The 25,432-nt window shown below is 41.3% G+C and overlaps 2 protein-coding genes across 2 annotated transcripts; one reads left to right on the top strand and one right to left on the bottom strand.

Moving 5' to 3' along the window:
• The first annotated feature begins 2,073 nt into the window (after window positions 1–2,073).
• LOC137265283 (galactocerebrosidase-like) lies at window positions 2,074–11,216 on the top strand. The gene is made up of 18 exons (XM_067800641.1): window positions 2,074–2,258; window positions 2,939–3,007; window positions 3,905–3,968; window positions 4,133–4,221; window positions 4,782–4,949; window positions 5,328–5,366; window positions 5,459–5,586; window positions 5,869–5,986; window positions 6,204–6,241; window positions 6,516–6,640; window positions 7,051–7,190; window positions 7,901–7,990; window positions 8,201–8,296; window positions 8,590–8,731; window positions 8,841–9,021; window positions 9,668–9,837; window positions 10,348–10,424; window positions 10,940–11,216. Exons 1-18 carry the CDS (start codon window positions 2,115–2,117, stop codon window positions 11,135–11,137), a joined length of 2,076 nt encoding a protein of 691 aa, XP_067656742.1. The 5' UTR covers window positions 2,074–2,114; the 3' UTR covers window positions 11,138–11,216.
• Window positions 11,217–12,042: 826 nt separating this feature from the next.
• On the bottom strand, window positions 12,043–24,865 carry LOC137265285 (galactocerebrosidase-like). Its single transcript, XM_067800644.1, has 18 exons — window positions 24,704–24,865; window positions 24,258–24,326; window positions 23,753–23,816; window positions 22,634–22,722; window positions 21,786–21,953; window positions 20,901–20,939; window positions 20,536–20,666; window positions 19,902–20,019; window positions 19,747–19,784; window positions 18,887–19,011; window positions 18,178–18,317; window positions 16,849–16,938; window positions 16,057–16,146; window positions 15,500–15,641; window positions 14,696–14,876; window positions 13,677–13,846; window positions 13,411–13,487; window positions 12,043–12,706 (listed from the first exon to the last, which is right to left on the bottom strand). The coding sequence occupies exons 1-18, from the start codon at window positions 24,839–24,841 to the stop codon at window positions 12,503–12,505; spliced, it is 2,073 nt and encodes a 690-aa protein (XP_067656745.1). The 5' UTR covers window positions 24,842–24,865; the 3' UTR covers window positions 12,043–12,502.
• Window positions 24,866–25,432: the final 567 nt, after the last annotated feature.

Below are 25,432 nucleotides of genomic sequence, written 5' to 3'. Positions count from 1 at the left end.
CGCAGGTTTGTTTCATTTGTCAAGAGGGTGTCACAAACATGAAAATATGATACATGAGGAATGTGCATATCTATCCGTATACGCCGGTGACACACATAACACAAACTTAACACAAATCATAGATTAATGATAACAACCGACCTTGGCACGATCTTCACATACTGATAACATAATCTTCGTCGCTGGGTTTCCGTACAATACACTTCATACAATATATTGAAAGATATATTAAATATCTTTTTTTTATTTGAGGGAGGGAAATTCATTTATCCAGGCGTCGTTATTTTGAACTGTAAATTTGTAAATGTATTATCGCTTGTACTGGTTGTTGGTAAATGTCATGTTTACAGCTTTTCTTGACTAGTTTTGTTGATCACGGGTGTTACTGGTTACCCTTTCCCCTGAACACCTGGTGTCATCACTGATGTTTAGTGGTCTGCTCATGTGATTTTTATATTTACACCAAATGGATTCTAATAGCATACTTAAGACAATGTATTCTGCTCCCATGGTGTTTTAGATTGACATTCCCGACTCGCTCTCTATGTATTTTACATTTCCATTCACTGCAAATATTCATCTAAAGTCCCTCTGAACCTAACTTTTCTTCGTATCCGTGAGCATGAGGCATTTACACAAGCAATACTTGAACTACAAATAATCCTAAATACTAAAACTTACAAATTGTGAACTATGAGTTGGCTGTGGAGCCAACTTTCCAGTTCTATCACGGCGAGTGTGCGTCTTGCGGGAGGAGAGCCCGAAGTAATGCGACTCTGACAAAACACATGGGCATGTAAACCCAGAATCATAATCGTGGCGAATCGGGATTCGACCCACAGTTGGCACAGATAGTAGCGCTGGGTTAAGGACTGGGCAACCAGTGCACAGTACAAAATATTGTATCATGAGCACAAGATATATAGATGACATTAGTGAAAATAATGTTTTCATGTGAAAGCTCTACTCCCTGTAAGCCCCAGTTCACTTGTTTATATACTATTCTGAGTAGATGTCGGACAGTACGTCTCCTAGTTACATTATGCTTGGCCTATCAATATATTAAGATTTGCAGCCCCAGATAATAAGCAGAGGATGTGAAAGAAAAAGTAGCCCTGAAAATTAGCGATGACACCAGGTGTGGAATTAAATATATCATATAAACAGAGAGTGACACTCTTTCTGTTGTTAAATCAATAATGATATTCATCATCCAAGTTGTGACCGGTGAAGAGTGAGTGACTGAGTTGGGTTTTACACCGCACCCGGCAATATTCCAGCTATATGGTGGCGGTCTGTAAAAAATCGAGACCAAACAATCCAGCGATCAACAGCATGAACATCGATCTGCGCAATAGAGAACTGATGACATTTGCCAGCCAAGTCAGCGATCCTGACCACCCGATCCCGTTAGTCACCTCTCACGACAAGCTGAATCGCTTTTTATAGCAAGCATGGGTTGCTGAAGGACTACTCTACCCTGTACCTTCACGGGTTTGACGCATGAAGAGCCGGGTTAGAATTATTCTTCAGTAACTGGTGCTTGAGGCGACCAACGGGATTGGATGGTCAGTTGACTTGGCTGACACACATCACCGTGTCTCAATTGCCGAGAGACAAAGCTAATGATGCTAATGCTGTTGATCACTGGATTGTCTCATCCAGACTCGATTATTTACAGACCACCGAAATGTAGATGGCGTATTGTTGTTTGCGGTGTTAAACTAGACTCACTCACTCACATATCAAAGCCATATTGCAAACACCTGGTGTCAAACAATTCATGTAACTTTCTCCACGAGTTTACCTTGTACACCCAGTGAAACTTATTTCAACGGATCAAAGATTGATTATTCTCCTGCAATCATAAGCGTTTACAAAAATACATCCGTTTTAAAAAGGAATTTCCTTGCTGCCCATTCATGTAAGGATACAGTAAACCTCACAATGGTAACATTTTGGGTGCGAGCGTGAATCATCTGCACGTGGACTATGAAACAAGTCTAATTAGTTCACGCGCTAATTCCGGCAAACTTCCGGCCTTGACCTGGAAACCCGTAGTTTATAATATGCATCGCGAGAGCAGACGACACAGTAGACGATAACTGACAACAATGAACGGTGGTCGTATTTTCGTCGCGTGTGTGGGCGTTTGTGCATTATTAGCGACAGCACATGCTGCAGCAGTCTATCCCATCGATGACAGTGACGGATTTGGACGGAAATTTGATGGAATCGGCGGTATCAGCGGTGGAGGGGTAAGTTGTTCAGCTGTTTAAGAAGGAGGTGTGTGATTTAACCGTCAAACTGAGCAAGCTGGTGTGGATTCTCGGTTTCCAGGAGGGTTTTCTTTAAGTTTCAGACAGTGGATACAAAAGTGAATGTCTGTGAGTTCATCTCAGTGCCATCGGAAGTAATTTAAACGTCGGCAACTTAACCACATGACGAATAAGCCTATTTCATGTGTTCGAATGGGAAAAATATACTTTTATCTTATTATTTCAAATAGACGTTTTCCAGCCTAGAAATAACTTTACAATCAATAATAACTCTCGAGCATATGCAGCGTTACGCGGAGTTTTTTTGAAGTCATCAAAGCGAAAACGGAAATTCGGCCAGGCTACTTTAACATGGTAAGTATCCGCGTGATTGTGTCTATTTTTAGCTATAGAGTTTTGTGTATCGAGTGAGATCACTGTTTGGAAACACTTCCATGGTCTACACCAGTGTATAATACGTGTCTGTATAAGTGACTGACAAGCATCTAAGGTACACGTGTATACACCTCAAGTCAAATCTTGTATCTTTTTGTACAGAGCGTTATCAGTCATGCATCAGTACAGTATTGTTAAACGATAAGGTGGGACTTTATATCGCATGAACGTACATATAACTCACCAAAGTGGCATGACAGATGCTTTGTTTGACGGCTTCACAGGCTACATCCAAGCTGCTGGTGAACTACCCACAACCTTACAGGGATCAAGTCTTGGACTTCCTTTTTAAGGTGACCACATTGCCTCGACAGTTATTGTAACTTACATAGTTTATTTTGACATATAAAGCAATATTTCATTATTCATTGTTTATCGTCAGTCATACATACACACTTTAAGGCGCCATGGACGGCGTCGGCGGGTGATAGGGTGTCAGCAATCTGTACTTAAAATCATTAAAACATTCTGGTTAAAATTATGGGAAGTGGGGGGATCACTGACAATGATTTTGTACATTGATCACTTATTTTGTACATAAGCGTTTAGGGTTGGGAAGGTATTCGTATTATATACCGTGAATAAAAAGTTAAGCTCCTCCCAGTTTATTTTGCAAAAATATAGGTTGGGACTTGGGAATTCTTTCCGAAAAAACGATCATAATTTGGTTCAGTACTTTTAGTTTAAAAACAAAACCATAATGGAAATCATCTTTTACTTTCAACAGGATACATGCGCCTTTGTAAAACATGCATTTTGTTTTCCTCAAGTACCTTAGTTTAAAAAGTGAAAATTAGAAGGGACTGTTATATGGTCCGGTGATTGTCACTTTTAACTAGTGAAATTTCAAATTAATAGTCTTGTGTAAGCCCAACAGGAATAGCTATTTTGACATAAAAAAACAGTGTCATCATATCTGTAACAATATTTCCTTTAATTGTAAATACAAATGATTATGACATCCCTAAAACAGTTTGCAGATGAACCTTCTCTAAATATGGATTGGTCTTCCCAATTAGTTCAGCCTAACATTTCCACAGCTTCACATCTTAGTTATGAAATAGGCTGGCGCTTAACTTTTTGTTCTTGATACACACGCATGCGTCTCCATAAAGATCATCATCACCCCTCTGACCAAAGGTTATCAAGTGAGTTACTCAGACACTTATCAAGTGAACCCCTCTTTACAGCCCAACTTTGGAGCATCACTGCAGATACTGAAGGTTGAGATCGGAGGCGATGCTTGTAGCACAGGTAGGATCCTTCACACTGATGATCCGTCTAAATTCATTTATATGATATGTTCAGTGCATATGTACAAGACACGTCGACATGCTGTGCACCATGAAGCGAGACATTCTGTGAGAATCTGTTAATATCATGCCATTAACAATATCTATAATGATATATCTCAACAGATGGATCCGAGGCGTCCCACATGCACAACAGCTGGGAGGAGAACTACCAGAGAGGATATGAATGGTGGCTCATGTTGGAAGCTAAGAAGGTTCTATTCTTCTCTTTATACATCATGACTGCAAATATTCGACTTCAAACTTATACCCGTCAAAGCCACTGTATATTTGTACTTGTATTGTACACCACTGTACCCGAATTGATATTACCATCGACCCCCATGTGTCTTTGCTTGCCATAAAAGGCGGCTGTGCTTGTCGTGAGAGCCGACTAATGGGATGGGGTGGTCAGGCTCGCTGACTTGGTTGACATATGTCATCGGTTCCAATTGCGCAGATCGATGCTCATGTTGTTGATCACTGGATTATCTGGTCCAGACTCGATTATTTACAGACCTCCGCCATATAGCTGGAATATTGCTGAGTACGGCGTAAAACTAAACTCACTCGCTGACCCTTGTGTCTTTAATCGTCCTTCACAGGTGGCATTCCATAATTTAGTTACACCATGGCAGATACACATTACCCAATCCCCTAACACCGTACGTACTCAAGTATTTGACTCTCATGTCTCAGCTTTGACCTACGACCAGTATGGAAAGTAGCCAGATCTATGTGTGGATTTAGGATCACAATGTGTTGTTATTTTCAGAGAAATCCCAACATAAAGCTGTACGGTCTACCGTGGGCGTATCCTGGCTGGGTAGGGGGTCCCACCCGTGACAACCCCTGGACCGACCCAGAGAGACCTGTTAACTATGTGCTCAACTGGATCAGAGGAGCTAAAACTGTCTATAACCTCACCATAGACTATGTTGGGGTTCGTTTGTTCATTTGTTTCTTCTCGTAATCCATAGTTGGATTTTATTCTTTCTTCATTATTAGGTATGTCATTTAACGGTATTTTATTGCTAAAATACATGCAATATTCTGCTCCTTCGTCGGGCAGATAATGAAAGACTTCGGGCTTCTGCAAATGATAATGCCCTCAAAAATAGCATTACCCTTATAATATTGTTATATTCTACGGGCAAAATACAGAACATAATAGTAGATCATATCTCCTAATAAACATCTTTAGGCTGTACAAATGAAAACAAAGAAGAAAACCTACTATGAAATTATAATATTTCATGTGAAATGACATATGTTTGGGGTTTTGTTTTTAAATTTTAATTTCATCTTTCCTCTGTTCTAGATTTGGAATGAACGGATGTACAGTATCCCGTACATCAAGGTGAGCACATGACTGATTTCAAAAATTGGACCAACGTCTGAATTTGTTTTTATTCAAACTATAAACATATATTCCTATGTTTGTCTATCCAGCTACTACGGAGGGTCCTTGACAAGACCGGCTTCAGCAACGTGAAGATCGTCGGTGCTGACAAGAAGTGGGAGATTGCTGATGATATCCTTCAGGATGAGGAACTCGGGGCTGCCGTCGAAAATATCGGGTACTGTTACACCTGTGACAACAATACCTTGCATACCATGACCAAAGGATGTTCATGCATTTTCACAATTTCTTGGTTCTGTTATACGTTACTATGAAGACTTACTGCAGATTAACATATCACATCATGCATTATCAATAGTGACAGTCGTGGCACAATTTAGACACAATGTCTTTCAGTGTCAAAAAAAGGATATTTTAAGTTTAATTACGTTCTACTTTACACAAACAATGTCATGTTTAGTATTTTAAATATTTCAATAGTTTTTCTGATTCCCGCTAGGTGTCACTACCCTGGTACGTTCTCTGACACTTCCGCCATGAAGACCGGCAAGCAGCTGTGGGCCTCAGAAGACTACAGCACATTCAACGACAACGTCGGGGGTGGTTGCTGGGGGAGGGTAGGTATTGCAGTGGAGAGTATGTCGTCGATTAGGTTAACATGTTATTTTCCATTGATACAGGGAAAGTAATATGATTAAGACTGTGACAGTTAAGTAAAAACCATATTTTTCAATATTCCGAGAAGAAGCGAGAAACCACAATCTGTGATAATATTAAATGCTTCTTTCCAGGTCTCATTATGTTCAAACTACCTATCGATATTAAATTTTCCAGATTCTCAACATGAACTATGTCAATGGAAACATGACAGCGTAAGTTGACAAATATTTGAAATTAGAGATCTCTATTTGAATCTATCTTTTAAGAGAGTCGTTGTACGTGTACATAGTTTAATTCTACCTATTTTCAAGCATAGGATATACACAGCTATGGTAACGGATGCATAGCTAATTATTAATGAAAGATGGTCATGAAGAACGAAGAAAAAGTGAATAGCAAATCGAAATAAAGCTTTACAGAATTGTCCACATCGTCTTTGTTGGGAGCGTTAGTCGCATGTGCTCACTTTTCGCAATAATGTTTCAGAACAATATCTTGGAACGCTATCGCCAGCTACTACAACCCCTTGCCCTGGTTCAGGACGGGGTTGATGACGGCGGTAGAACCGTGGAGTGGGAACTACGCCGTCGAGAGCCCAATCTGGATAACTGGTCAGTATTAACATAGGAGTAGTCCCAAGTAATTTTGTCTGTGACCACGACTGTTTTATCAAGCTACCAAAGGTGCTCTTACAATATGGTGTACCTATACATATATCATTAGATAATATCCCAGAATAATGCGTGTGTGAACAGTCCAATCCATTCAATGTAAAACAGGGCATAATTGTTAGATATGTCCCTGAGTACCCCATTGATTATGTGTAATAGATATATTTGAAAGAATTTTCAATTTAAAATGTTTCCTCATCTATGGTCTGTCAGATTATACCGTGATTGGAAATGTCCGGGTTCGATCCCCGGACAATGTGTCCAAATATATGTGTCCATTAGCTTTATTGCCAGACATGTTGCTAAGAGCAAGGTGCAGCTCTTTCACTTATTATTTACCTTCGGTTCAGCCCACACGACGCAGTTCACGGAGATTGGATGGACCTATCTCCGTCACGGCGCCGGAGTTGGAAATTTCACCGGAGGAGGGAGTTACGTTGCTCTGATCAGCCCTAATGGCAAAAATCTCACTATTATCATCGAAACCCTGGTAAGAGATCAGCTATATTACAATGTAGATAACTCAAGGTAAAGGTACCAACTTTATTTTTGAAATCTTAGCGTTTCCAATATGTTTGTAACTATTTCAACAGGTATTCTATCAAAAGCATCATGGTTCTGTCACTTACTTAGGAATGACGATTCAGAATGTCTCCTATGATACGTTTCATCTCCAATCTGACAACACTGTGCCTGCCAATGAATTTAAGTTTTTGTGGCCACAATATGGCCATTATTTTACTCCGAGGCAGAATCTTGTAAATCTTGAAATTGTTGCCAAAAGTGTTCAGCACATGTGCTGTACAATGTGATCTAAATGGTTACATGTAGAATGCAATTCTGCCGCTTCAAAACATCTTTAGAGCGTATAAGAAAATATATTATGGATGTCAACTTTTTTTCGTTTTTATTGTAGACACGTTTCTGTAGCGTCATTCGCGTGCAAAGAACAGCCAAGAAACGTTGTGTATCCGTTAAAGAAGTTGACAAACGTAATATTATGTCAACTTCTATACCCCTCTGAAGAACCTGATCTCTAGAGTGGACATACGTTAATTTATGTTCATGTGTTCTTACCTTGCAAATTGGGTTAATATATGCAGAATGTGGTTAACACTGGTTGAATCAACCTGGTGTAACAAACCATAATACATTGCCCCTATTCACACACTCATCATTTATCCTTCTGTGTTCTCCTAGAGCCACGACCATTCCATCTGTGTCCGGCCTCCACTGGAGCCGTACAACGTCTCGACGCAGCGAGTGACCTTCCAACTGAAGGGCAGCTTTGTAAGTGGCTGTAAAAGTCCTGGTTCAAAGAAACGGACTCATCGATGAAATTCATGGCGATATCAACGACGGTGAAATAAAAAGTCGGAATCACTGCATGAAATTTTCAAAGTGTGAAAATATTCCATTGATAAAGATTTATGTTACCTTACCTCGACGTTTCCACATTGTTGCTTATCAGACATTAAAGGTTGACGATATTTCTTGCAGATTTCCATAACATCTCTGAGGGTGTGGTACAGCAGGTTGTTCAATGGTGCGATCAATGACACAGGCACGATGTTCGAGAGACAGCAGACACTACAGGTGCGGCGTCTGACCATAAACTTTGTTCTCATCTTAACTAACGTGGATGACCCTGGGCTAAATAGCACTTCCGGTTGTTAAGAACTCTTCTTTGATTGATGACTGACCTTCAGATTGAAGCCTGACTGTACACGTTTGTGGTCTTCTGACGTGGAACTAATGGACCGCATTATTTCATCCTAAACGAAGTAAGAATCTAGTTGTTAACATATATTCTGTGGATGTTATTGTAATGGAGAAGAATTTTGTATCACCCCAGTGTCTTTCTCAGTGTTTTTTCTTATGTTGTGCAGGTCGTTAATGGGATGGTGCAGCTAGACGTGGCAGTGGATGAAGTCTACACGCTGACGACAGTCAAGGGTGGAAAGAAAGGGTCGTACCCTCGCCCACCTGCTTCGCAACCCTTCCCAAACACCTACAGCGACGACTTTGAAGGTAACAATGCTGGGACCTGTCAGATATGAGTAGAGGTATTTGTCGAGGGTTGATGTGTGCAGCAACCGGAGTCAGTCATTACGTAGTAATTCCATGTTGTGTTGGCCAGGTTACACTGAACACATGGAGCCCTACAACCTGGCCCAGCAGACTGGGTCATATGAGATCATTGACGTGGGTCCCCCGCACAACAAGGTGGTCAGACAGATGGTCCTGTCACAGCCGGTACACTGGTGTAAAGCAGAGGGCAATACCAACAGGTCTATCAGTGTCATTGGCAACTACAACTGGTAAGGTTTTCATGTTATAGTCACAGGCTTTTGCTCTGATAATAGTGACTGATCTGTCTGTGTGGGCGGATACACCTCTACACCGGGCGAAGCACAAAATGTGTTCCTCCTCGGGAGGTGTTTACATCGATTTAATCATTCATTGATTTCAAAGTGTAGATGCAAAGCGTTTATGGCCATATTGTCAAGCAACTGTTTCTTTACTTATAGTATAGGCTGTGTGTATCATTCGATTTGAAATGTATCAAAATGTCATTGACAAACGACATCCAAGTATGTGTAAGGGAAGATAAGATGTGTTCGTCTTTAGCCCCGGTTTACTGTTTAGCCTCGCCACTGTATAATGCACATATTTTAAAGCAGGGATGCTGGATAGTAATTGATTTTATATTTTGTGAACCGCAGCTCGGGTCTATGTTCTAGAAAACATCTGACAAGCTGTCATGTGGAAAGTGACGGTAAACAAATGCCTCGCTTACGTGTGTACATTTTCGTCTGTTTCGACGTGTTTTCGAATAGCTGTAGTCATCAGACTTCCCCTATAGAAATGGTCAGATGCGCATCCTACTATATTATAAGGTTCAAATATAGAAAGTACCACATGATAACACAGAGGCAACTACCAATTGTTCTTCTTATCTTCAAGGACAGATGTCACTGTCCAGATAGACGCAAGAGTCGGGGCCGTGAACGGCTCTAGCGGCTACTTCGTGGCTGCACGGGTGGACAGAGGCGGCGGAAGCTCAGACAAGGCAGAGGGCATCTTCCTGTATATCTTCCCCAAAACAAGTACTTACCTTGTGTCAGCGGACTTTGGTGAGTGGATAATAATAATAATAATAAACAATATGGTGATGAAGTCCACGCCGCAACATAATGGACAGTATTACCCCGGATAACCCAGCTCCCTGTGAGGCGCTAGAAGGTTAATAGTCAAATCAGTTTTTTTGTTAATTTTGTTAATACACTCACTTGCCTGAGACCTTATGTGTCATAACAGAAGCCCTAGAAACTCTCTGGAGGCTGACAAACACGGTCACCCATCCCAGGACTCTCAGCGACCAACGTCGCTTTAGTAGCCTTTACATCACCTAGTTTGTGACCTGCGCTCTATGCAAAGGACCCCCTAGCGCCACAGTGATGCAGTGGTTTATAAATTCTGTACCCTGGATACATCTCCACATATATCAACAAACAATGTGGTTGCCCATTCCACACGATATTCTCGTCACGATATGGATGAAATATTGCCGATACGACGCTACATATTAACTCACTCACTCACTGTATACTGTGATGAACTTATAATCGCCATGTCGATTTCAGAGCACAAGCATGGTATAACAAAAGGTGAACTGCCTTCCAGCAGTAGTGACTGGAGCAACGTAGTGCTGACAGTGCGGGTATGTCGGGTTGCTGTCATCTTCTAGCTTCGTTATTAACGCTTCCTTTCGCCCTTGCATTGTCATTTTCGACGATGAATACAGTAAACTGACAGGTTGAGCGTTGTAGCTAGGTTTGTTTGTTGTCTAACCCCCCGGCAATATGGCGGCAGACTGTAAATAATCGAGTCTGCTCCAGGCAATCCAGTGACCAACATCATGAACATCGATCTACCAAATTGCGATACGATGGCACGTATCAACCAGGTCAGCAAGCCTGGTCAACCGTTCCCATCAGTCGTCTCTTACGAAAAGCATGGGCGACTGATCATCAATTCTACCCTGGATTTTCATGGCTCTTGAGCGTTGAAATGTATTAACCCGTCACGCTATTCTGTTCTGATGCTGCTGTCACAAAATTACGTATGTAAGACTGGCTTGGTTGTTTTACGCCATTATATCTGTATATCACTGAAATACCAGCTGAATCTGTAGACGGGTTCCTTCGGGCATTATACATTCGTATTGCATTGCAGGGTGAAAATGCATCTGGCACCTACAACAATCAGAAACTGTTCAACGTTTCCATTCCTGCCACTCCCAATATGGGATTTGTGGCCATCGGCACCGACTCCTGGGGAATCGTGGACTACGACAACCTGATGATTAAAGCAGAAGCCGTTGCACACCAGCGCCAGAAGGATAATACATTGTATTTCAAGCCCCAGAAATAATCATTTAGTTTTCATATATATTTCTCTGCACATACATTTACGAATTCTCGTATTAAATTAAAGATGTGAAAACCTGTAATGCATCGTCGACTCTTACAGTTGAGGGTGTGACAAGTTGTAACCCATGTTGATTGACTGTGGGCTTGTATGTCAACAGGAATAGCACTAAGGTGATCATAAGACACTATCGTAAGCTTAATGCAATGTTAATGAATGAGAGTCAAGGTTAACCGTAGTAACCTCCTGACAACAAACCAACACTCTGGCTCGCCAAATACAAAACATTAACGTACGTGTGCATGCGCGCGCGCGCGCGTGTGTGTGTGTGTGTGTGTGTGTGTGCGTGCGTGCGTAACAGGAATCCATGTGATTCATGTCACGAGTTGTGACTTAGACAAGTATGTGTGTATTTACTATCAGTGCCCCAGTTCCTGTTCATGTTGACTGAGATCTCAGATAACTACTCTAGAATTTTATCTGAGTGCAAAGTGGGCATAACACACATTTTCTGTCAAAAGATATAAAATGTCCAAATTTGTTCAACTATTTGGAATGTAAATCTTTAATCGGATACAATATGTGTATTATGGACTGGAAGCCAGGGTATGGAATATATTCTGTCCGTGGTGTTGCCGTTCAAAGCTTTCGTACTTATCAACACATTTCATATGGTCAACAAGGCCTGACCACGAGAGTCTAACCGCACTGCGACCCACGATGGCGCTGTATTCAAAGAGCTTCTCGAACAAATGCTTCTCACTACAAATTGGTTTACAATGTCGATAATTTGTCTGGTTTGTTCAATTCCGGAATTCACTGGAACATAGACAAATTTTAGCGTTTAAAACATCCGGCTAATGTTGAATTCCACTGAATCGAAGAAACCAGACTATTTATCCTCCGAGTATTTATCTAAGACCTGTTTATTACAACGCCCGATGATTACATTCAAATACATAAAATATTGTGAAATCGTTACGAAAATTCCCTGCATTAGCAATCCATGAACAGGTGCGTTACTAATAACAACGTCACAATTGTATATGTTACTTTACTGATACAGCATATCCAACTCATGGGGCATATGTATACTTAAAATGATAATATGAACATTCCAACTATAAAACATGACAGTGTTCTTTGCATTGTCCTGTTAGAAATGTAGTGTTGCAATGTAAATGAGTTGCAATTTTAAACTGAGTCTTACTACAAAACTTATCCCACATTGGAGCGGGGCTGCGATACTGCACATCAGTAGAATGTGTGATATCGCAGGAATGTTGCTAAAAGCGGCGTAAAACCAAACTCACTCACTCACATACATGGGACCACCCCGGCCTGGGTAGCCTGATCCATCATACGACCCTACTGTCCTGGTTTAAAGTACAGTCTGCCGTCTCTCGGTGTCCCTGCCGTATTCGTCCAGTTGGCCGGCTGTATGAGCATGTTGTCGAAGTCAGCCAACCCCCAAGAAGATGTCCCCAGACCCACAAAACCATTTGCCGGACCCCTGGGAAGCTGCACATGGAGCAGGCTGACGTCGTTGAACGTCGCGTCGGCGTAGTCTCCCTGTAACAAGACATTGCGCTGACATCCACATCTCGAGTAAACAATCATGTCTTGGTCATGTTCGGTGGGTGAATGGCAGTGTTTAGTTTAACGCCGCTTTTAGCAATATTCCAGCGCATTACAAATTGTACCCATGTAGGGAATCGAACCTAGGTCTTCGGCTTGACGAGCGAACGCTTTAACCACCATCCCTATGCTCACTGGTGTCTTAGAAACCTCCAGTGACGTCATCGCATTGTTTTGGGGTCGTACTTTCATAGTAGGTCCATAAATCTCATGAATTTTTCATGGAATGAATATTACATGCCCCATACAAATTTACATAACACACATGGAGTTATAGAAAATGTTGCCTTCGTATTTGTAACCCACCCTTCGACTACAAAGGTGCTGATAAAGTCAGGTGACTACCTAAAAAGACATACATGCAATGGATATTTTACGTTCGCTTAATTAGGTTTATCTTCGAACAGGTGTTGAATACGCGCACACAGTTGTATTAGATTCTTTCCCCAGTGGGGAAATGGATAAAAACGATTGGAAGGGATTTTCCTTCGCTCTTAACTCCCTAGGCGTCAATACCCTGTAAACCCCTATTCCACCGCCAATTTACTCGGAATTACATCCTCAGGAGATATATCCGATAGTTGCAATCTAGTGATAACAACCAAATTCCACGTCCTAGTGTTAACATGTAGCCTTACCTCAGCTTTGAGGGACACTTTGTTCCAGCCAGGATTAGGAGTTCCAAGGCTGCCTTTCATAATGATCGAGGTCTGACCTACAACCCAACAAGGCATTACCTGGACATAATATCGTATTTGTGACATTTGTAAAATTGGGCGCTCGGTCTTCCAAAATAGTACTGATTCTTAACTTTCAGTATATTAGAAAGCTAACTGGTTTTAGTATCAGTGTAATTCGTGTATTTTTTAAATAAAAGACTTAATGTGATAATTATCGCCCTTGCCTATGTCGCCTGAGAGGACAAAATGTTTCTGGCTCGGGTAGATGTAGAGGAATACGCCCCTTGCGGACGAGGAGTTGCACCCTCCTCTGTCCACCCTCACAGCCACGAAGTAGCCATCACTGCCGTTCACGTCGCCGAGCCTGATCTCCATCTCCACGCTGATGTCCGTCCTGATATACAGAATCACTGCAACTGTAATGCTGGTATAGTCTGTTTGCAGTGAAAACGTACCGATCACTTTAACCATAAAAGTAAATGAAAGAAAGTGAAATTAAGATTGCGAATCCTCATAATTCTAACTTACTAATTGACCAAATCTCAGGAGTATATTCCACTTAGGATAAAAGGTGTTTGACAAACGATCATGGGTTCAAAAGCTGAAATTCTTTGTATCACAAGGGCGTGTGCGCATTAATGGACACACCGAGAAGAAGCTGGGTTGGTTTTAGATGACGCTCACCATGTACCGCATTTGTTTCACTATTCCAAATACTGATCTCACTCCTTCGTAATACAAACCAATAATAACGATTTGAATCTATGATCGTTTCGTATCTATGAACTTTTATCCTACGTTGAATAAAATTCTGAGACTTACATTTTCCATTATCAAGGTAAAATTATGAGGACTTCCAATCGTAAATTTACTTTATCTGGTTTGCTTTCTTGTTTACAGTGAAATTCATCGGTACGTTTTCACTGCAAACAGACTACAGTCATGGCTACCATATGCACTTCACTCGACAAAACACTGTCTGTCGTCTGTATTCGTATGTAGATAATGAATTGTAAATTATGCTTGAAATTACAGATTTAAATCGCGTTCCTTTCAAAACGCCTCTCGAGACGGAGGTTCACCTATGAGTTAAAAGACTGGAATATGGGGCATTGTTAACATAAAACCTACAAACCTCACACGGTGGTTATTCGTTGTTACTCGGGTGATACTCACATATTGACTCAAGGAAAAGACTACGTAAGAAACAATGCTTCCTTCTTGGTGTCAGCTAGCTACGTACCAGTTATAATCCCCCACAAGGTTGAATGGGTGTTGTATCTGTGTCTCGGGACTACACCATGACACCGGTTCCTGCAGGACCATTTGACGCAAGACGTTTTTATGGGGTTCACCGGTATATATAACCTCAAATGATCCCATCTGTTGGGCAAACGTGAACGGCTCCGAATTTTGAGCGTAGGCTACGTAAAGAAAAATAATAAAATCGATCTTAATCTATCGAGGATTTCAAAATTCAAAACTGTATAAAGTCATAGTTTCTATTGTCTATGTTTAATGCATTAAGACGACATGAACGGCTTAGGCTAAATAAGAAAGTGAAATGTTTCTCGGGCATCGGCGCTTCACTTTTTTGATCATCCGTTTTGTCCACTATACGAATAAATGTCTGTAAGAAAGAGCGTGACCGAATCTACAACCCATGAACACGTGCTAAACTTCCTAAGCCGTATTTCTGAGAGAGAAAAAAAATAAAACTGTGTTCCTCCCGCATAATTTTATTTTCTATCAACAATTTAAAAAAGTCCTACCTACCTCTTCACTTCTAAAAATATGTGCCAGAGAAATATTTCATATTTTATGCAGCCTTAAAAGACATCTAAACGGGGACAATTTTTTATATTTTATAGTAAATATAGATCATCTTTTTTCCAGAGTTTGTGTAAATACGAAATGTAACGAAAGCATTCGTACGTAACTGCATTACACTACCATCTTTTCAAGCATGGTATGGTTTCCAAAAATAGACGCTGCAATTGAAGCGATCATGCCATTAATCCTATAAGTGTAACACTTTTTTCATCACCTTCAAAGTTTTCCAGGTAGATGAAGGGGAAGTCCCCCTGGTTTGGCTGAGACGGGAAGGATCCCTTGTTGCCTGTGGGCATAGTGGTGAGAGTGTACACCTCGTCTGGGAGGAGCTGCAGCTGGACTCGGTTCCTTCGCACCTGCAATGTGACGTCAGGTGTGGAAATTCAACAGAGTGGATATGATTTTACGCAGTTTTTTAACAATATTCCAACAGGATCACGGATGAGCTCACCTGAAATGAGCTTCACACATTGCTTTCAAGTGGGGAATCGAACTCGTGTCTTCGCCGTGACGAGCGAATGCTTTGACCACTATGCTACCCAACCGCCCCAAATACAGAAAAAACATAAACCATAAACCAGTCACAAATGTTCGTTCTACGTTACTATTGCAAATGTACGTCGATAGTGACAGGGCATGGTATCGAAAATGGTTGTAAAATTTCATTCCTGCGACTGATATAGCCAAACTATAATCATTTCAGTTGTGCCTGTAGCATTCGTCTAGGACCTTCACTTGACTAATGTACTAATGATATTGTACCTAGCTCACCTTAATGGGGCGGAGTTTCCTGAATACAGTTGACGCTTTCCCGCCATATCGGAACCTGGTACGCCACACATTCAACGTGGTAATGTTCCTCTGTGCGGTATAAAGACAAACATCAGCTATAAGCACAAAAAAATTTGAAAACAAACTTCGACATCTACCACCCATGGAGCAGCTAAGAGAAGTTTGACAAGTTAGGCTGCTTTTAGCAATATTCCTCCAATGTCACGTCGGGCTTAGGGGGCGTGGTTCGTCTAACTTCAAGGCTACCCTACCATTCGTCCCGACCATGGAAATCCTGAAAGTCTGTGTTGTATGTTCCTAACACGTTGTGCTGGGGTCGACTAGTAGATCAGGGCTTGAGTTGATACACATTTAACAATAAACATGAGTCATTTGCAAAGGGAGTCTTCCTGAGGCAAGAAAGGTAACTGTCTATAAATCTTCATTTTCCACCTTTGCAGAAGTCGGTTGGAATGTTCGTGACTAGACTGTAGCGCCTCCAGGGACTGGGATGAGCTATGTCATTTCAGTGTCCCTCTTCTTTTTTTCGTTGATGCCACCTTTCATATCATTTACATTTATTTCAGAGTTGGACAATATCTGTCGACTCCCAGATGACGGTACACACACACTGTAAATCGACAGACATGCCCACGGCTGAGACTGTGTAGATGTGAAGCAAATGAACAGATATTGTTTGGACTTCCATCATTCCAGCCTATTTCGACACAGGTGGAACCTTACAGTGACAGTTTCAGAGTTACCTCCCCTGTCTGGGACACATGTACTTACGAAGGTCCCTTTGAGGACAAATGTGACGTTCTGTTGTCTGACTGTGTACGGAGACAGAGGCGGTCGAGTACACACGGAGTGATCGTGGCTCTGAAATTAATATTCATTCTACGCTGATGAAATGCATACAAGAGTAGCACACTTACGACACGTGACACCAGTACGACATATCTTTGCAGTGACCCTGAAGAGGCACACCACTAACATTTTACTCCTAATATCTCGGTGGAACGCGTAACTAGATCATTTCTGGTGTGCTCTGTGAATCTCCTCTGTTGTCAATATATTGACTGAGTGAGTGAGTTTAGTTTTACACCGTATTAAGCAATATTCCAGCTATATGGCGGCGGCCTGTAAATAATCGAGTTTGGACCAGACAATCCAGTGGTCATCAGCATGAACATCGATCTACGCATTGGGGTACAATGACATTTGTCAAACAAGTGAATGAGGATGACCACCCGATCCAATTAGTTGTCTCTGTCGACAAGCATGGGTTACTGTAGATCAACTCTAACCCTAATCTTCGAGGGTTGTTAATAAATAGAAAACGGCAGGGCGAAAGAATACTGAACGTCGGCAATCCTGAGAAGCACAATCCATTTTGCAAGACACTGGTTACAGTACAGTGTCGTTTCCTGTTTACTGGGTTCTGTCCTATTCCGTAACTTAGTGCGATAACCAATCCCGATTTCATTTAACTGGATACCTAAAAATTAATCAGTATGATTTGATGAGTCTATGCACATAATATATTGCAACGCTATATATTTTGTATATACCGAGTTTGCGAGTTGTTTCTGTGCTATTGGTAGCAACGGTTTTCACAGCATCTTAAAAATAGGTTAGTATTTCCATCTTGTCGACATGTTTGGCATGATCATTCAATTCCATCATCAACAAATTTCGTTTTATCTGTAGCCATTTCGTTTCATCTGTATTCATGGTGTACACATTTCGTTTTATTTGTATTCTATTTGTATTCATTTTTATTTGTTTGGGTTTTTTTATTCTAGAATATGTGAATTCATTTCGTTTTACATGTATGTATTCTGTCTGTATTCATTTCGTTCAATCTGTATTCTTTCTATATTCGTTTCCTTGTATCTGTCTTCGTTTAATCTGCACTCTAACTGAATTAATTTCGTTTAATCTACATTCTAACTGTATTCATTTCGTTTTATCAGTATTCTATCTTATTCATTTCGTCGTTTCTGTATTTTATCTGTATTCCTCTGTTTGGGAAAATCACTATGAATCATCGATGTTATATTAAGCAACACCTATGGTTCTTTCCATTTACTGAGATAAACAAAGCATTGCGTTCACCATTGTTTCTATGACAACGGTAAGGTTCTTGCCGTCAGGGCTGACAAGGGACACGTGACTCCCTCCACCGGAGAAATTCCCCACCCCCGAGCCGTGAGCGAGGTAGCGCCATCCTATTTCTGTGAACTGGGTTGTGTGGGCTGTGAACAGTGTAAATAGGAAGCTGATTTAAACACTCGTGCATTTTTTTATAAGCCTCTATATCCATGCATTATGTTCTCGACATGTATATACATGCAGAAGACGAACGATAGCAAAACATCGGTTATCATCGAAGCCTAAACAAAATTACCTGCAGGTTTGTCGGTTAAACGAAGAATGTGAAATTTCAAAATATTGCAATATGACAGATGCCTTGCACATGTATCCCTAAACAAAATAGTCCCGCTCTGGACACTGAATGACAATTGAAATGTATTTCATTAAAACTTTCAAAACAAAACTTGGTTCTTGTCGATACAGCTCATATAGGAACACAGCTATAAGTGAAATCACAATGGGCGATAGCCTTGTCGTGAATATATCGGTCCCCGTGAGAGAACGTACTTGTGATGTACAGTTATCGTGAAACTTTCATCTGATTATAAAATGAACAAGCCACAGACAGGACTGAGATTTTATGCTGGTGATGACACCGTGCCAGACAGGACAGCGGCCGGTTTTCACGGTGAATGATGTGGATCGTGTTGCTATACACTGCATACTTTACCTGTGATCCATATAGGAGTGTTGACGGTGTAGCTGTTGTCCCAGGCCCTGTTTGCCGTCATCAGAGCGTCTCTGTACCAAGGGAGGGGGTAGTAGAAACCGGTCACCATACACCAAGCGATGGAGCTGGAGGTCCAGACATTAGAACAGTCACAATCGAGTGTCCATCCAGCCTAACAAAACTATACCACATATGATGGCTCAAACTTTGAAATTTGTGCTATAGCCCAATGTCATACTTATTGTTTCGGTAATACCTTCGGCTGCATTTTCATTTTGTTCTTTCTCTACAGCTTTGAAGGTTAGCACATGTTAGTGGTTTGTAGATTCTGTCACACTCGTTCTTACAGACATTCATTCTTACAGTGGACAAATGGATGATCGGGACGTGGCAGAGTCAAAATCATTTTTTTCACATGGCAATAAAAAATGTTGCAAGCACAAATAATAGTGACTCGCCAATGCCCGAGAATTTTTAAAAAGGCCTTGACAATACTGAGTGCCGCCCTGAAGAAAGAAATTAACTTGATAATGACTACGTTTTATGAATTGCAAAAATTATTAATAAACTACACTTTAGTAAATCAAATATTGGTCTACTATTTTCAAGTCCAGTAAGCGACAACCAAACATAACAATTCGAGTTATACGAGACAATGGCTTGATTGCCGTAGGTTTAATATATTGTAGGAGGAATATATCATCGGGGTTAGTTATGGAGGAAGTTTCATTTGATATCGATCATCGATCTGTGGAATGGTTGCATATCAGCTGACAGGACATTTTGGTAATACCATGTGTCATTAACGATGAACTTAAAGAGTGTACTCCTTGCATGAGTGTAATTGTGTTCTAACTCACGACGTCATGAGGCCGTTGACGTAGTTCATGTTGAGAGTCTGCAACAAAAACATCCTTTGTTATTCTCCTCAGGTGATGTGTCACGTAAATTAATGAAAATTAATGAAAATGGCACAGACAGATTGTAAAATATATTAGAATAAGAAGAAGCTTGCCCTTGCCCAGCAACCTCCTCCAATCTCGTCGTTGAAGCTGCCGTAGTCTTCAGACGCCCACAGCTGTTTACCAGTCATGACAGCGTCGCGGGGGGACAGCGTCCCCGGGTAGTGAGTGCTACAGTGAAAGGCTGAACAATGATGACCTACCAATACTGAATGTGTTTCAGTCGGATCGGTTATGTATTATTTATGTAGTGTATATCTGCTAAAAGTTAACTAAGCTTGTTTGTCTTTGTGAACTTAGACAACAATATGTTTAAAACAAAGAAAGGACAAAACAGTCAGCAGCAATCACCGTCAATGATTCCAACAAATTTGACGGAGCGTCGCCAAGCACACAATGCATTAAATCGGTATCCAGATAATCTGAGAATGTGTGGGGTGTAACCTCTTTGAACAGTATTTCGATAATAGGGGCTGCCGGGTTGCCTATTAACGCGTTTGCTCGTTACGCAAAAGACGCGGGTTACATGAGTACCTTTCACATCTTTGGTGTAGCCAATGACAAATCTAGGGACATAACCAGAGAATACTAGGGTTTGAACCCACGTTCGTATTTACAGCGAATCAGTACTTTAGTGTCCGCTATTCTTTACTCAACGTTCATGTGATATAACGTGTATCAACTCACCCAATGAAGTCCACGGCGTCAGCAAGTTCCGAGTCCTGTAGAATGTCCTGGACAATGTCTCCCCAAAAGCCATCCGCGGCCACTATCCTCACATTGGTCAGGTTCCTTTGGTCCAGGGTCTTCCGCAGTAACTAGGAGACAACAGAAAACGATGAACCTCCCTCACGTTGATGATGTGACTCCTGAATCCATACCATAATTGATGTAGTTTTTGAAGGTACAACTTTCAGTTGAAATTGTTTACCCATAAACCACAAAAAATATCACTTTTACCGTAATCCAAAATGACTGGATATTTGACAGCCAGTTATGCTATTGATTTCGCATAAGTATAGAGATATCAGACATGATTTACATAAATTTACCTTTATATATGGGACATTGTGGGGTCTTTCATTCCATACCTGCAAAGAAAGTATTTCATTTTCAGACCATCACAATCTATCAATTGTCTCATTATATCAACTCGTGTTTACGAGCGCCACCCCCCTACATCAACGGACAATTTCATCACAACTTTTGGGAGGCCTACTGTTTAACCTTTTCAAGCAAATAGGAAACATCGACATCTTCAAGACATATATTACGAGATATCACTCAAATGTTGCATGCAGCTTACTTAGTATGGAGCTTACTTTGTAGATAAGGTATCCATTGTACTAGGATCCTTGAAGATTTGGGTTTGAATTGATCTTCAGTAACCCATGCTTGTCGTAAGAGTCGACTAATGGGGTCGGGTGTCACATGTCACGGTATCCCAGTTGCGCCGATCGAAGCTCATGCTGTTGGTCACTGGATTGTCTGGTCCAGACTCCATTATCAACATACCCCCGCCATATAGCTCTAATGAGACATTTGTTGGCTGTGTGCAATGTCGGTGATACGTTATAATGTTCTGATCGGAAGTCGTGTTAAGACTGCACTCTGCCATGTGTGCACTGTGTTCAAATTTGATACTTTTTTATCCGAGTATACCAAACCATTCCTCTCCAACAATTACTTTGTTTATAAAAAATAGAGAGACCAGTGATGATATTTTGTATAAGCACGTCCCAAGTCTACGGGATACGATGATGAACAAACCTCAAATCCCAAACCCAAAACCCCAGGGTTTCACCATGACTAACATTTAGTACTAGAAATATAGTTATCATATTTCGATATAACATATAGAATATACATTTTCGAAAATATCATAAGAGGAGCGATCTCTTCTAACCTGGCGTTCCCTTTGGTGTCCGCGTACGTACCCCAATATAATCTATGTCCAGATGATGGAAGGCCTTGGCCCCTTGTATCCACTTGACCACATAGTCCACAGTGAGCTGAGGGTCCCCCCAGGGGTCGTGGACTGATCCGTTACCCACCCAACCGGGGAACGCCCACGGAAGACCGTACAGCTTGATGCTGGGGTTCCTCTACAAACAAGCCATGGCTGACCTCTCAATACACTGTGACGCCATCCACGACAGTACACTCGACACATCCATATGGTCATGCTTGCAGTGTGTAAGTGTAATATGGAAATCCATATACGGTATCCTTGATATAAACATATATACACGCACACGCACACGCACATATGTATGTATGTATGTATGTATGTATGTATGTATGTATGTATGTATGTATGTATGTGTGTATGTATGTATGTATGTATGTATGTATATGATATCACGCAATTTGCGTTAATCAGTTGTTTAGTACCACCAACTCTCTCAGTCCCATTTCAACATTGCGTGATATTCTTTATATACTGAACGAGAAAAGAAGTGTAAGTGTCGAAAAATGAAATCTCATAAAAGTAAGTGTTCATGTTTATGTCTTCAGTTCACAAACTTGACAAAAAACAGTTGCGTTTCTTGAGCTGTTCAGTATAGAAACATCGAATTGTGCTGAGAGAGTGAACTTGATTTCACATAGTGAACAGTATGTATATTTAATGAAGTGATGTAGGTCTCAGCAGGTAACAAAGTACCAATAGTGTGATCATGGCAGTCTTAGAAACATAATCAATAGGAATAGTGCAACAGTTACATCATCATCTGAAAAGCTAACATTAACTGTTGGTGAGCATTCATCCGTTTGTCAAGTTTACCTTCTTTGCTTCTTCCATAATCCACCATTCATAGCCCCTGTAGTAGTTCTCATCCCAGCTGTTGTGCATGTGAGACGCTTCCGTACCCTCTGTGGACAGTCATCTTTATCAAACATTGCAACAGCCCTCTCTTCGTTTAACGAGGTCTGTTGTCATTCTATTGCTTGACAGTTTGTATCGGTGACGTCCATATGCACGTTTACATGGCATATCTGCGTTGGTAGTCGATCATGCATTTAGTCACCGATTTGACGCGTTCGGAAATTAAACTCATGGGCAAAAGAAACGTATCACCAGATGTTGTGGTTCATACAGAAGACACCAACACATATATGATAGAAATATTATACAAAACCATTGAAATGAAATGTTACCTAATCATAGATCATTCTCAATATGTGTTTCAAGTCACATTATGGAACTATCTACGCCCTCAGTAGCATGTGTGACGAGCCTTCAATCGATACATGCCAAAACACGTCTCCTCATGGATGACGTTAGCCACCGGATGACGTCAGGTGAAATTCTGTGCCACAGAACCAAGATAACTTGTTCGAGCTGCTGTTGAAGTACTGGTCGAGGCTGCCGTTGTCTCAACTGTCTGTCCAGGTGCTCCCACAGATGATTGATCGGATTTATATCCGAGATCGTGCTAGCTGGATCGTGTCGTTCACGTTGCTGAGGTAGTCTTGTACGAGCCTGGCTGTTTGCGGAAGTGCATTGTCCTGTTGCGGGATCAAACCCCACTGCTGTTGACGCACAAATGGTAAAACATCTGGTCTTAAGCCTTCGCCTGTGTACCTTTGCGCAGTCACATTTCCATGAAGGATGATAAGTCGTGTTCAGTGCTGACCACAAGTTCCGCTCAATAACATGACACGCCCCCCAACACGACACGAAATTCACTTAATCACGGACTTACGCCTTGCTACTCGACCGGAGAATGTGTTTTGGTGAGTGTTTTGAGAAAACGTTTCACTTTATGGCTGCATCTGTAATTGCGAAGACGTTATTAAAAAGTGATGATTTCTTTTGCCCGTCAGTTTAAGTGATCATTAAAGGCAGCCGAAATATTGTTTGGAATAATTATAATGTCTCACTGCTGACTCACCAACCTACCTGAAGACTGGGCATCCCCTCCAATTTCTACCTTCAGTATTTGCAAAGCTGCTCCGAAATTTGGCTGAAATGACAACCATATGCCACATATCTTTGTACGCAGAATTCGACCTGGTTTGGTGCGGTGGGGCAGTCTAGTGATTAAAGACCCGGGTTCATTACCCTTCATGGTTACAATGAGTAATGTCCATTTCGGGTGTCCCCCGCCGTGACATTGCTAGAACAGTGCTAAAAGTATCGTAAAATCCTACTCACTCATTCACTCACTCGCGATGGTTTGACAAACGTCAAACGGTTTACCTTGTTACGAAGTAATTGCTCCTTATACAACATATGTCATATATGGGGTGTCACTTTCTTAGCCCTTATAGTTCATGCAAAAGGTATACGCCATATTACCTTGCCTACCTTACATAACATCTGTGACTTTTTCCTTGTGTGTAATTCACACAAGAAGACGTAATGGAACAATGATTCTGTTTACGTTTTTGAATGCGGTTGTTACCTTGAACAAGAAGTCAAAAATCTCGTCCTGGTACTTGAACATGTAGCCGGGAAGCTGTTTGGATGTGGCCTGTGGAGAAAAAGGGACCGTTGGTAATGAAGACGTCAAAAGATATGTCTGCCGAGGCACTGTATGTTTCTGGGTCAAGTATGAGCAGAACGACTAGGTTTAAATTGTTTCAGATGCACAGTAGTTGATCAGGAAGAGAAAGGTGGCCATTTAATGCATTCATCAAGATATGATTTTAAAGGGGTGGTTCACAACAGCCCCGCCACCCCTCTCTCGACCCGCCTTTTCATTTTGAGTCAAAACCTCAGGATTTCACAATCTCAAAGTCACCAAAGTCAATAATCACTTCAGATTGTAATGATAATCCTCATTTAGGGACATGGATGGGTGGTATTTGTCCCTGTGTGAGGATTAACAATATCCTAAATTCGGCTTACCCCTCCGCCGCTGATGGCCCCGATGCCGTCGAAACTACGCCCATAGCCGCGCGTGTCGTCGATGATGTAATTTCCTCGGGTGGGATCACTAGACCCAATCACAAAACAGAAGGAGACGACAAAAGTATGTAAATACATTGTTAACACAATCTACCGTCATGTGATCTGGGCCTAAACAGCATCTTCAAAGATAGAGTATCTATGTAGATATATAGGTTATCACCTGAGCTAGTGAATAGCGTACACCAAATACCGGTTGAATTATCTCGTGTATCACATTTAGGGCAAATTGAGACAGTGCTCGCATAAATGTTACTTTTCTGGACAGTTCATTTTCAGGACAAGAGGGTGAATGCGCACCCCTCCTGTGGATCCGTCTTTGGTCCGGATGGTTTTCAGTCAGCTTTCAGCCGACGCTAATTTCGAACGCTGAATGCAACAGTCAAAGCAAGGCGGATGTGATGCAGGCTGCTGTCCACGCGCCGTATATTCATATCAAGTTGTATATTTCTCCACCTATACGGCATGTGTCCATCAAGAAGAGGGAGAAAAAGAAAAGAAGAAAATTATTTTATTTAAGTGTCATGTGCTGTGGTACAAAATATATATACATATTACCATATATTAAAAACAGCACCCGGCCAGTTGGCCTATGAGACACTGGATCAAACATACATTACATACATTACATACCATACGTGTATACCGTATATACACACACACATCCCA

The sequence above is a fragment of the Haliotis asinina genome, chromosome 15 (assembly GCF_037392515.1).
Source record: "Haliotis asinina isolate JCU_RB_2024 chromosome 15, JCU_Hal_asi_v2, whole genome shotgun sequence".
Taxonomy (NCBI): Eukaryota; Metazoa; Mollusca; class Gastropoda; order Lepetellida; family Haliotidae; genus Haliotis; species Haliotis asinina.
This window is presented reverse-complemented; position numbering and strand designations above follow the sequence as displayed.